Source organism: Nannobrachium achirus (assembly GCF_963921795.1).
Source record: "Nannobrachium achirus genome assembly, chromosome: 15".
In the NCBI taxonomy this organism is placed as follows: Eukaryota; Metazoa; Chordata; class Actinopteri; order Myctophiformes; family Myctophidae; genus Nannobrachium; species Nannobrachium achirus.
In genome coordinates, this window is record NC_137822.1 from 38,898,379 (window position 1) to 38,912,530 (window position 14,152).

Here is a 14,152-nt window from a genome sequence, read left to right on the forward strand (position 1 = left end):
GAAACAAGAGTTACAATGTCCTATAAATTCATTGTGTAACACCAAGTATTTGGTCTCAAAAGCTTTTTGGAAACATGCACGCACGCGCAAAAAAATAACGCTCCATTCTCATTGAAATGCATTGGCGGATTCCACTCTAGGTATTTTGTTGTGAGGGCACCCTTAGGGTGTCCTCAGACCAAAATACCTATGAGAGTGGAATCGGCGTTCCGCCAATGCATTTCAATGAGAAGGGAGCGTTCTTTGCAGAAATCCTCTGCTGGCATTAAACCGCTTCACTCTCATTGAAATGCATTGGCGGAACACAGATTCCACTCTCATAGGTACTTTGGTGTGAGGGCACCCTTACAAGTAAAAGTCTGTAATTCAAAATTTACTTAAGTAAAAGTACGAAAGTATTGGCATCAAATTATATTTAAAGTACCAAAAGTAAAAGTACAAAATGTTTGAAAATAGCAGATTACAAACTCACAACGCGTCACGATGCGTTGTGAGATTGTAGATCGGCTATTTTCAAACAGCCTTGGTACAAAACATGGCTGAAGTGGTTAATGTATGGTTTAAAATAGTATAACTTATACATGAAAAGTAACTGGTAACTAAAGTTTTCAAATAAATGTAGTGGAGTAAAAGTACAATATTTCGATCCGAGATGTAGTGGAGTAGAAGTAAAAGTATTGGAAATTGGAAATACTCAAGTAAAGTACAAATAGTTGTACTTTTTTATTGTGCAGGACTGTGAGAAACCTCATTGATTAAGCAACGGCACACATGCAGGTATGAAGTGTCACCTGTCAGTTGGAAACAAAACATGTACTGTATGAGGATTGGGTTTCCACTGATTAAACCTGACACACGTGTGTGAAGTTGATCAGGAAACAGTTTGGCATACTTTATTGGCACAGCATTCCATTCATGTGAGATGAGATCACTGTATAGTCAAGCCTATATAAACCCCACGTTCGTTTGGATCCCAATTCATCTGCAGCCATGGTGTTCCTGAGCATCCTTGTGGTGGCGTTGGCCCTCTCCACACAGCCTCTGTCAGCCACGATGCAATGGGCGTCACACTACGAGACCCTCAAGGTTTATGATGGTGGACGTTTGGGCTCCTGGGGCAAATGGGAGATGTGCCCACGTTACACATTCGCTGGTGGCTTCAGTTTGCGGGTGAGACAATTTACTCTGCACATCACATTTTAATGGTTTTACTACTATTGAACGCTAACATTCTATTTCTTCATTTCACTTTGCAGGAGTATTTCCAATTTTCAATACTTTTACTTCTACTCCACTACATCTCAGGGGCAAATGCATGTACTTTTCACTCTGCTAGAATTATTTGACAACTTTAGTTACTATTTTGTAGAATTTGAGCAACATTGCCTCTAGGGGCCGCTACAAGGGCTATTTCTTTTTATTTTTTTATTTTTTTTCTCTCCGCATCTCGTTAATTGTACTCTCGTCGTTCTGTTGTCATATTGGTGTGTATACAGGTGCAGCGCAGTCAGGGCAGAGGTGATGACACTGCAGTGAATGGCATTCGCCTGTATTGCAAGTATGGCAGGCATGTGGTGCGTACGGTGACATCAGCTTATGGACCGTAAGTAAGACACCTCACATTTTACAAAAGCTATAGCTCAATGCTTAAATCAGACTAAATGTAATTAATTTATACATTAAAATGAAGTTCATATTTCACAATTTGTATTTGTATCAGTAACACAATACCATTTTAAATACACGTTAATTTCTTCTGTTTTTAAGCTGTGTTGAGAAACACAGATTCAATGCCTCTGCCAAGAACTGTGTGGGGCTTTTAAGCCGTGACATCATTTTGTAGGCAGAGGAGAACTCTGCCCCCAGAGCATTTTCTGTCCCTCGCTATTTCAACAGATCCGAGGCAAAAATAACGTCTAAAGTATAATTCTAACACTTTCCTTTCAACAACAAAGAGAAGAAAAATGTGTAAATAGTAAAAATAGTAAAAAGATTCACGGAAACTGGGGGCAGAAATTCTCCTCTGCCTACAAAATGATGTCATACTTAACAGCCCCTATCACGTGTTCATTTCTACTGGATGGTGCGCGCTCGCCACTGCAAAGGAGTGTAACCGATCGATCTCCTCCACGCAGCGCTATAAAAGTTGCAAGACGAACGCGAACGCACACACTCCCCAATTGAAATAGCCTCCTAAATAATATGCACGTCCACTCATTCATAACCCACACAACATACTGTATAGGGCTTTACATGGACACTGCGTGTGTCGTCGCACCGAATTGCAACCGAAACTCTGCTACAGGACTGTAGCAGAGCCTACATCCATTTAAAATCATGGGACGAAAAGGAAAAGCCAAAAAACGCACGCTTCGGCCAGCAGCAGTTCTACCAGCCAACAAAAGAATTCGGTTGATTAGCCCATTTCATTATTACAGCCGCAATGTTTAATAATCTCTCTCTCTCTGTAGAATTTGGGTTTCATCAGAGATCAATCAGTGTGTGACATGTCACATGTATACAACTGTATAGATTAATTAAATCCACAGACACCGCAAACAGGGCAGCGCTCTGTGAATAAGTCTATATTCCGGAGTCCTGTGTATGTGCAGACTTAATTTGATATGTGCAGACTTTAATTGATAGGCAATTCAATGTCACTGTCAAATATTTAGCCCAGTCCAGCCTTGCTGAAAGACAATCAACCCCTTACAACCCTGCCCATCTTACTGCTACAAAACCTGTATATCCACTAATGATATAGTACTAATGTACAGTAGGGTAGATTAACCCCCGAAGGGGGCTTTTTTCTATACTACAGAGAGGTGCAGACAGACAGACAGACAGACAGACAGACAGACAGACAGACAGACAGACAGACAGACAGATCGATCGATCTCCGTATCAGTTGCATCACTAGGCCTAACAATAATTTATAATAACATAAAAACAATATCAATCGTCATAATAATAAAATAATAACAACAATAATAATAATATCTGGATTCAACACAGCTTCCAATGTCAATTCTAGTTTATACACTGCTCTGGGCTGTGTTTTTCTCTCCTATAGCTGGGGTGTCTGGAAACCTGTGGAAATGTCCTATGCGTCCAGACTCACACATTTCCAGCTGAAGGTGCAGCGTCCACGGTGGAGTGATCACAACCTTGTTGACCAGACAGCCGTCACTTCCGTCGGGTTCGGAACCAGTCCGTACTATGGACACAGAAGTAGGTACGGCATGCCATGGGGGACATGGGGACGTCGCTGGAGCGGCTGTCGCAGTCCAGGAGCCATCTGTGGCATCCAGACAAGGGTGCAGAGACCTCAAGGGAGGGGAGACGACACCGCACTGAATGACGTGCGCTTTGCTTGCTGTCGTATCTGGTTCCTCCCTCAGCCCAACTTATTCAATTATCTAGGATGAATGAATTGGAAAACTGCAAAATGAATACAGCAACAAATAAACATGTTCACTTCTGACATGCAACAAGCTGTGTGTGTTTGTGTGTGTGTTGTGTTTGGTTTATATATCTTGTTTCCAACTGCGTTTGGCTTCTAAGAACTCTTTAAGAATAATATTTCACTGCATGTTTTAGAAAAGAGATTCATATACTGTATGTAAGCTAATTGGTTAGTGTTGCAACCCTCCTGTGTCACCAGTGCATGTGCACGTGTCATAATGGTGGATGTGTTGATGCCCACCGAGGGGACCACCATTTCAACCCAGGGATGAATGAACTGTAGTTCTTTTTCTAAAATATTGGTGATGTTATAAAGGTTCTCCTCCCCGGTTAGCTGTCTATTTGTTGTATAACTGTGTTGTCATGTGAGGGGAACATTCTAGTGAGTTTAAAGTCCCCTAAATATCAGTATGGTAAATATCAGTATAAATATCAGTATAAATCTGTATGCGTTCATGAGGTGTAATGTTGCAGTCCACCACCTTCTGGTTAGGCTAGGCCTTCAATCCACGGCACCACTGAATTACACTGTTCACTTTTAGATTCTTACATCATATTACGCTAGGTAAATATGCACATCTTTCCACCTGAGATACGGTAGGCTGTCACAGAGAAACAACTGTTTCCAACTGAACTGACTGAAAATAACTTTATACTTGACATTTAACCACTTGAACCCCAGCATCCCTATTATGGGGGGGAAGGTTCACCAAAATTAGCAGATCTACACACACGATCACACGCATCTTTGTTTTTGGTGAAGAGAGTTGGCTGTAGATGGAAATAGAACTCAAGTACAGTGCAGATCAGGTCTGATAAGCATAGTGAAGTGATATTGATGAATAATATTATGAAATGATTCGGTGGGACCCCTAGACTGGCATCACAGATCCCTAGGGTGCCGTGGCACCCACTTTGGGAAACCTCACTACAGACAATGGCCGGGTTTTCCCAAAGTGATTTTTAGCCCATCGTAGCCCACGCATGGTCGTAGAGACCAAGCCCCGACCGCCATGTTCCCGTGTTGAAATGGGTTTGGGCAGAGCGACTTATTTACTCCCCTACAACAACACCAACATTCAGATTTCACAAACAAAGTGCTTAATAAAGTCTCACACCTGTCTAAATACAGTACGGCATTCTATAATTACCAGTATCCTCCGTGTTCTTTAATAAGAAGCCTTTTTATCCGACCGCTGTCAACAAACGAAGGGGAGTGGAGACGTTGTAAAAGGTATAACAAAAGTATTTATTAAATAAGGCCTCAAACAATAACTAAAGAATACTTCTAAACAGCTGAACTAAACATAAGGCACAAGGATCCTGTGAGGAGGATGGCCCATCAAGGAATCAGCCAATGAGGCCCCACCCAATGGCATGAATCTGCCTGGGGCATCACACAAAGTTGTATTTGATGATTAAAAGTAACAATACCAGTAAGACGCCTATATATAGGACGTGCTGCAACGCGTTGTGAGCTTGGAGGTCTGCTATTTTCAGTGCTTGATACCACACTGAACTAAGCATAATCAAGTCAATACTGGAGATGTGGCGTACGGCATGGATTTCTACACAGACGGTGAATTCTTTCAACATAAAATGCTGCATTCAAGTTCAGGAGAGTTTGGAATCATGTAGGGCATGGAAAGAGGGCATTTCAGTCTCTTTCACCCTAGTAAAAACTGTATTTGTGGTCTGGAGAGGGCACTTTTTACAGACGGATAAAAGGGCAGGGGCTCAAGCCCCCTTTGATGTCTATGTGTGCAAGTGTCTGGTTCCAGGTGCTTGACACAGTGCCCTGCCAGCCTCATCCTAAATGGTAAATGGTGCATTTATACAGGGCTTTAATCCAAGGGGCTTTACAGAGATTGTGCATTACATTCACCCATTCACACACACATTCATACACAGATGGCATGGAAACCATGCAAACCCCATTGATTGGGTAACAGCACACAGGTATGAAGATGATCAGAAAACAGGTGGCTGTTAATTTATGTTGCAGTAGAGCATATTGTTGTTTATCATTAAAAGCAGTGCCAACATTTCCTGACAAGTCACGTGACAAGGCAGTCAATAGCACTGACCGGAGGAGAAAAAAGAGGGGTGCGGGGGTGATTGACAGATATAACCACAGATATAAAAAGGTAGATACCTCTTCGGCCGCTGCAGTTCATTGTCAGCGACCCGTCAAACTGGATAGGCAGAAGTACGGAAGTGCCAAAAGCACACTGCCACTCAAATTGACTACTGGCCAATCGCAGCACATGTTTTCCGGGACTTCAATGGCGACTCCACGCCTGCAGCCATACAGTCTTTGAAAAGTTGCCTATCCTTCAAGACGGACACACCAGAGCCGAAGGAGGCGTCTACCTTTTTATGTCTATGGATGTTAACAGCCAATCGCTGGGTCCATTCGGGTATCATGGAACCGCTGTTCTAACGACCAGAGAACCGTGACCCGGGGCAGACGGTAACGGCTCAGTAATTTTGGATCTCAGATCCACCCGAAGACCTCTAATAGAGGGTATGCGCGTGACATCATCATACCTGGATGTTATGCGGGAACGCCTACTGAGTAGTCCAGATGTAGGCCATATCTAGTCCAGATGTAGGCCATATCTAGTCCAGATGTAGGCCATATCTAGTCCAGATGTAGGCCATATCTAGTCCAGATGTAGGCCATATGTAGGCCATATCTAGGCCAGATGTAGGCCATGTCTAGGCCAGATGTAGGCCATGTCTAGGCCAGATGTAGGCCATATCTAGTCCAGATGTAGGCCATATCTAGGCCATATCTAGGCCAGATGTAGGCCATATCTAGGCCATATCTAGGCCAGATGTAGGCCATATCTAGTCCAGATGTAGGCCATATCTAGTCCAGATGTAGGCCATATGTAGGCCATATCTAGGCCAGATGTAGGCCATGTCTAGGCCAGATGTAGGCCATGCTTCAGTTTACATTTTACACAACAAACCTTGAGCTGTTTGAGCCAAGATATAGTCCATACTGTATCTAGACCAGATGTAGGCCATGCTTCAGTTTACTTAAGCCCCGGACATTTTTTACACGCTTTTCCCACAATCATTTGACTGGACAAAGCCAGATGTTAGTAAGTCATGATACTTGAAAGCATACGACAGGTACAGCCCATTGAACGTCCCAAACCCATGAGTTATATTTAGGACGCGTTATGAATGTTGTTATTGTACATGCACTTGCAATTATGTTGAAATAGACGTACTGTCTCACCTGTCAGTTGGGAACAAAACATGTGCCCAGGGGTGCCGCACCAAATTCTGGGCCCTGGGTACAAGGATTCACTGCGGGCGCCCCATGAATGTTCTTCATAGGGGGAGGGGGTTTAACCCATTTAGACTGGGAAGTGGGAACGCATTCTTTTTTGCTTTAACTATTGAAAAAATAGCAGATATACAAGCTCGTAGAGCTGCCATTTTTGAAAAATCGTGAACATTTGTGCAAAACCTTCTAAGGTTTTTAGAAAAACCTATGTTTCTACGTCAGTGGTGCTTAAACTTTTTCATGTAAAGTACCCCCAAAATGGGTATTTGGCCACGGACCCCCATCTCAAAGTATTTAGTTCCAGGGACCCCCCAGAAGCAAAACTTTAGTTACAAATGTTTGCTTAAAAAAATACATATATATTCCAAGATTTGCACACATTTTCATGACTTTTCTAAAATAGCAGATCTACAAGCAGATCTACAAGCTTGCAGCTCGGCGCTGTGAGCTTGTAGATCTGCTATTTTTCAATAGCTAAAGTATAAAATAATTAAGGTCCTTCCACATTGGGCCCTAGTAACTCAGTCTGACTTACCCCCCTTGTGACGCCCTTGCTGCATATGCCGTCTGAGGATTGGGTGGATTATCAAGTTGATCAGGAAACAGTTTGGCATACTTTACTGGCACAGCAGTACATACCGGTAAAAGTGAGATGAGATCACTACTGTATAGTCTGCCAGCAAGCCTAATAAACCCCACGTTTGTTTGGATCCAGATTCATTTGCAGCCATGACGTTCATGAGCATCCTTGTGGCGGTGTTGGCCCTCTCCACACAGCCTCTGTCAGCCTGGAGACACTACCAGACCCTCTGGGTGGAGAATGGGGCACCATGGGGCACCTGGCGCAACATTCAGATGTGCCAGTTTAACACATATGCTGAAGGCTTCAGTATGCGGGTAAGACCATTTACTCTGAACATCACATTTTCAATGTAACCATTAGGGCTGGGACTGAATTAAAACCAATTTAATCGAATTAATTAGAGGCTTTGTAATGAATTCATCAAAGTTAATTGCATGTTTAATAGCATACCAATATTTGACCGGAGAAGCTATTTTATTTCAGTGTTTTAATTAATCTCAGTTAATCAGTTAAAGTCCCCGTAACCACTCCGTTCGCCCTACAATCGCCCTATTTCTTTTTACTTTACTTGAGTATTTCCACTTTTCAGTATAATATTTGGATATTGTACTTTTACTCCACTACAATTATTTGAATACTTAGGTTTTAACATTACGTTTTAACATTATGCCAGATATACGGATTGTCCCATCATAAAACACACTTTTTCACCAACCTTTTCATGAATATTTCAGAAAAATATGATTGATTTTTTCAAAGGGTTACTATATTATAGGGTACACAATATTTGGATATTTTTATATCTGTAAAATTAAAATGGGTTAAATTCTATTCTCTCCGCTCTCTCGTTTATTGTATTCTCGTCGTTCTGTTGTCATATTGGTGTGTTTACAGGTCCACGAGGGTGGTGTTGATCACACTGCAGTGAATGGCATTCGCCTGTATTGCGTCCATAAGGGGCACGTGTATGGTAACGTGACATCACATTCTGGATAGTAAGTATAAGACACTTTACAAAAGCTATAGCTCAACACTTAAAGGAGTAGTTCACCCCCCAAATGACTTTTTTTGTTCCTATTGATTATTACAATAAATGTACCCCCATTGATTCTGGAATTTTTACAATTATAATTGTTTTGTCTTTTTGAATGACAAAAAACTAAAAATATTATTGAACTCAATTGTCCATGGGGTGAGTAATCAATAGAAAAAAATCATTTTGGGGGTTAACTACTCCTTTAAGATCAGACTAAATGTAATTAATTGATACATTAAGTTTATATTTTGTTCACAATATATATTTGTGATTTGTCTCAGTAATACTCTTCTGTTTTCTTTTCTGTATATGTGCTTATGTGGGTGGCCACGGGTCCGCGTCAATATGCCGTCAATATGCCTAACCCTAACCACAGTAAAAATAACGCTGGTGAATGCTAACCTGCAGACGCTGGTGAGTAGCTATAACCTGCCGACGCTGGTCAATGCTAACCTGGTGAATGTTAACCCTTTCCAAGCCACGGGGAGCCTCTTAATATTAAAACCGTTTTATACCGGACATTTGAGCAAGGAGTCTCAGCCGCGCCGTCTTTTACCGTACTGGGTCATTAAAACCGAAATAAATGATTTTTATCCGAAAATCGGCGATCGTCTAACCTTCCCTAGTCACCACTCGTCCATCGATAGCGCATGGCTCGTCTGACATGAAGCAGAAGTGACGTCAGGTCCATTCCTTCTCAGAGGCTCCTTGGCAGCCACCCATTTACGGTTTATACACGAGTGCTACTACAGCAGGAGTGCTGCGGGGCTATGCGAGCGAAACTGTTCATATCTACTCTTGAGTCACACGTGGATTATTTGAGCCGACATTTACGTGAACGGATCGCGCACGCGAAACGCACAGGGACATGATGCGTCGTCCGAATCCCCCACTCTAAGCCAATGCAGATTGAGAATTTCATTGGGAACTGTGGTGAGTATACAACGGGGGATCGCGGTATGGTAATGGGTGATGAAGACCACGTGATATAGCGCTGGATGTCTGGTAAAATGAATGCGGTTCAGATCATAATATAATAATAGAAATTTCACGGCTAATCTACCAACAACCATTCTATTTCGGCTGGCGAAGTGTTAACCTACTCGGACCAACGGACCGTCGGATCAATACGTTTTCCCCGTGGCCACTGCCTACCCCTCCCAATAAGACTAAACGTTTTACTTTGTACACAAACACAATACAACAGTGTCTCTATGAAGATATGCAGGATGTGCCCATAATGATTTTTCTTTTAGTACCGCCTTTAGACCCAAATTTCCACTTCTCAGATTTTACTCAGATTTAAAGGCACTTAAATTTACAATGTGCTAAAAAAAACTTCAGATGCAACAAATAAGGAGCCTCTAGGGACTGCTAGAGGGAGCTTTTACGAACATGACCCAATTTATGACCATGTTAACTGTCAGTCAGTCAGACCATGGTAATGTCACACTTTTGCCCTATTCATATCTCTGCCACCGTTGCCCCTATCCATGCCAAACTTTGCACACACACTCCTTGCCTGGGACCCCCCAGGGACCCCCGGAGCTCCAGGGACCCCCTGGTGCAAAAATGACCACCCCAACGGGGCTGCTCAAATATGGGAAAATAGTCAAAAGTAGCCGATCATACATGTGACCTGACGGTCGCTTATCTCCCGATTAGGGAGTCTTACTGGTCAGTAGAGATTGTGCCTCAGGAAAAGGGACAACCCACCACAAGAACAATGGCTTTTATTGCATTTCATTTAAACATTCTATAAATGGTTTGTGAGAGCTATAATTCATTCATCTATACACATTCATCTATACACATTAATAAAAGTGCTCCTTTTGTTTCCTTTTTTTTCTCCTAGCGAGGGTGACTGGACAGCCATCAAGTGGTGCAACTCAGGGAAGCTCAAAAGTTTCCAGCTGCTGGTGCAGCCTCACCGGGGTAGACATGACGACACTGCCGTCAACAATATCCAGTTCACCTGCAGTGGAGGTGACGTGGTCAAGGGGTTCGGCGTCTGGGCTCGTTATTCGGAATGGGGGCCCTTTAGCAGGGCGTGTCGCGGCAGAGGGGCCATCTGTGGCATCCAGACGAGGGTGCAGGTGCCTCAAGGGAAGGGAGACGACAGCACCGGACTAAATAACGTGCGCTTTCTTTGCTGTTAGAAAAAGGCTGTATAACTGATTCTAATACCTTCCATCAGATAATAAACGTTTATATCTTTTAGGGATTTAGTGGAACACGATAGGCTATTACGTCTTTTGAGGTTCTTGTATAAGCAAATGTTCAACGTTTGAAAGGGCAGAAATGGTGTTCATGATCATGTGTTGCCAAATGGGAAATGTTGAATTATCATACTGGAGGCTTAGAATTGTCGTATTTGAAACTAAACTATCGTACACAGCCAAAAAATCAGAAATCATACATGTAAATAAGTAATTTCACAATCGTATTTAGTTAAAGAAACAACCTTGTTTGAGAATCCTATGTGACAAAAACTGCATCACATATACTGCATGAAGGCAGGCAATGTCCTGGAGCTTACACAGATACTGTAAAAGTCTGAAACTGGAAAGACTTGCGTCCGGTGATTTCAATGCCTCCAAGTACAGATCTAGGGTCAGATTTACTGATTTCCTGACTTATTTTGAGAAGCCAAACCAGATCCCAAATCAGCATCCACAGGATTTAGTAGTCATTCACGATAATTTCGAATTCACTCTCGATTTTTGCGATGTGGCCAAATTATCGTACATTTGGCAATTTTTTTAATTATTGATCGTACATCTTACAGAGGGTCAAATTATCATTCAAATACGGTAATATTGTACATCTGGCAACACTGTTCATGATGGAGGGTACATGTAACCAACACAATGTGGTGTATTTTTCCTACGGTTTTACTGTGTAGAGCATGGGTCTTCAACAGGGGGTCCGGGACCCCTAGGGGGTCCTCAGGGGAGTCTACAGGGGTCCCTCCAAATCTTTGAGTGAAAGAAAGTTTTCTTCTCCTTTTTTATATTATATAATTTCGTATCCATATTCCGTGAACTTTAGCCAAAAATAGCAGATCTACAAGCTCACAACGCCTCGCAGTGATCGGCAATTTTTTGGCGAAGAGCTTTGGTGTAGAGGGGGAAAAGAGCAGACTAAGTATAGAGTGGAAGTCAAGTGTATCAAGTATTGACGGTTTAAGTGGTTAAATATCTGAAAACACAAATTGACATGAATCCAAAATACACTGATGATTGTGCTGTCAAACGATGAAACTATATGGAATCTATGAACAGGTTGTGGGGGCTTCACCTGTCTCTCAACTAAGGGGTCCTTGGCCTGAAAATGTTGAAGACCCCTGGTGTAGAGCTAGTATGTTCTGCTCACTTGTTCAAGGCAACGCTGGTTCATTATCAAATTATACCCTAGTGGTAAACACTGAATGACCTTCCACTTTACAGGGAACGATCAGGAAATGTGAAGAGGCCAGAATGTCATGTCTGTAGCTCATTAACCCAGTTCTTAGAATAAAAATATATAAAAACGTTTGTTGCTATATCAGTGGTTTTGAAATGTTTTCCTGTCAAGGTCCCCCATGGCCGCCGACCCCCATGTCAACATATTTTGTTCCAGGGACCCACCAGAAGCAAGGATTTGAGATAAAAAATGTTGTCTGTTGTTTAGTAACAGTATATTCCAAAGATTTGCACACATTTTCACAATTAAACAAGAGAATGCAGATCTACACAGCAAAGGCACGAAGTGACACGCTATGAGCTTGTGCATCTGCTATTTTTGAATAGCCAAATAAATGTAAAATGAGACCGATTTGAATGGGTTAATGAGTTGCGTTTGAAAGAACAGATTTACAGACCACACACAAGCGTATGAATCTATTGGATAACTACAAATGAATACAGCAACAAATAAACATGTTCACTTCTGCAATGCAACAAGCTGTGTGTGTTTGTGCTTTGTTTATATCCTGGCTGTTTCCAACTGTGCTCTAACTGTATGGCTTCTAAGAACTCTTTAAGAATAATATTTCACTGCATGTTTTAGGAAAGAGATTCATTTACTGTACATGTAAGATGAGGGTCACCACCAGCTCATGTTATCCGGGCCTGAATGTGTCATAATGGTGGATGTGTTGATGCCCACAGAGGGGACCACCATTTCAGCCCAGGGATGAATGAACTGTAGTTATTTTTCTAAAATGTTAGCGATGTTGTAAAAGGTCTCCTCCCCGGTTAGCTGTCTACTTGTTGTATATCTGTGTTGTCACATGAGGGGAACATTCTACTGAGTTTAGTAAGTCCCCTAAATATCAGTATGGTAATTTATATACATTTTCAAACAGTCCACAATTGGACAGGTGAAAAAAATCGTGTCTGATCCCTCCCATGTACTATTCTGTGAATATAGACTGATGCCGTCAGGCAGGAGGTAGCCGCAAATTGCAACACTAGATTTTTTATAATCGAATGAATCTAGGGTTGCAATACCTCCCATAGGCAGCCAATGCATGAAAACGTTATTTTGCTATCTGATTGTATTAAACGACGTCAAACTCACGAATATTGCGGCTCTATGGAAAGCTTGGAATTTACTCTTGCTATCTGCAAAGTGTTTGTTTCAGAAAAATCCACTGTATAATTGTTATGATTTATTTTCTGTCAAGAAATCCGAGCAGACATGGTTTATTTTCTAAGTGTTGAACTTCGGAAGCGCTTGTCTTCTATAACGCCATGTCCCGCTGCCTCCTGCATAATGTGACATTTAGAACCAGGTGGTCACAGGACCGTTGAGGGATTTTCCACAAGCGCTTCCAAACTCCAGGACTTAGAAAAAATGATCACCTGAACCAAATTTCTTGGATAGAAAGTAACATGTCTACTGTGGATTTTTCTGAAACAAACACTTTGCAGATAGAAAGAGTAAATTCTAAACTTTACAGAGAGCCACAATATTGGTGAGTTTGAAGTCGTTTAATACAATCAGATAGCAAAAACCAGTTTTGATGCATTGGCTGCCTATGGGAGGTATTGCAACCCTAGATTCATCCAATTATAAAAAAATCTAGTGTTGCAATTTGCGGCTAGGCAGGAGGTATGAAACCTGTATGTGTAAGTACAACAGGTACAAGCATTCATTTGTCCCAAAGTCAATATCTCTCCTCAATGAAACCCTTGTAGAGGGCAGACGGAGGCCTAGGAGGTTCTAGTGTTTTTGAGCGGTGCTAACCGCTCCTATAGACCGTTTTTTTACCAAAACTATGATGTCACAAATGATGATGACATGAGTTCGCTAGACCAATGAAACACTTCAATTCTGTTGATCTGTCCATGATGTCATAGTCACAGAGGCACTCGATTGGTTCACCCTGATTTAGAACGCGTTTAGGCCGCGTAAAATACGAGGTCAATAAGGTCACTTATCATTACACTATAACACTCTTAAAAGCTACAATCCGCAGCTTGGTAAACTAACTGATGAGAAATGACAATAAAGACTTATATAGTCTGAGCAGACCTCTAGACTGACATCATACACAACAAAAAGAATATTGCCATGCATGCCTATCAACACTGATTTGCGCAGAAATTAGTTTGCACCGCTCACTTCGCACGGGTGCGATTTATTTATTTATTATTATATGGGATATGGTTGTATAGGTATCTGTCACTGAGCACCTCACTTACTGTTGTTCTGTATGTATTGTACTTTTGTATTCCTTGTATGCTGCTGGATGTCCGTGTGTCCAAGACAAATTTCT

At 41.9% G+C, this 14,152-nt stretch overlaps 2 protein-coding genes across 2 annotated transcripts; both read left to right on the forward strand.

Annotated features, from left to right (window-relative positions):
• Positions 1–990: 990 nt before the first annotated feature.
• On the forward strand, positions 991–3,428 carry LOC308299844 (vitelline membrane outer layer protein 1 homolog; the record flags this gene model as incomplete). Its single annotated transcript, XM_080743627.1, has 3 exons — positions 991–1,170; positions 1,497–1,603; positions 3,074–3,428. 3 exons carry the CDS (start codon positions 991–993, stop codon positions 3,426–3,428), a joined length of 642 nt encoding a protein of 213 aa, XP_080599753.1.
• A 4,070-nt stretch (positions 3,429–7,498) lies between these two features.
• LOC308299845 (vitelline membrane outer layer protein 1-like) lies at positions 7,499–10,547 on the forward strand (the record flags this gene model as incomplete). Its single annotated transcript, XM_080743628.1, has 3 exons — positions 7,499–7,666; positions 8,247–8,347; positions 10,244–10,547. The coding sequence occupies 3 exons, from the start codon at positions 7,499–7,501 to the stop codon at positions 10,545–10,547; spliced, it is 573 nt and encodes a 190-aa protein (XP_080599754.1).
• Between the last annotated feature and the right edge of the window lie 3,605 nt (positions 10,548–14,152).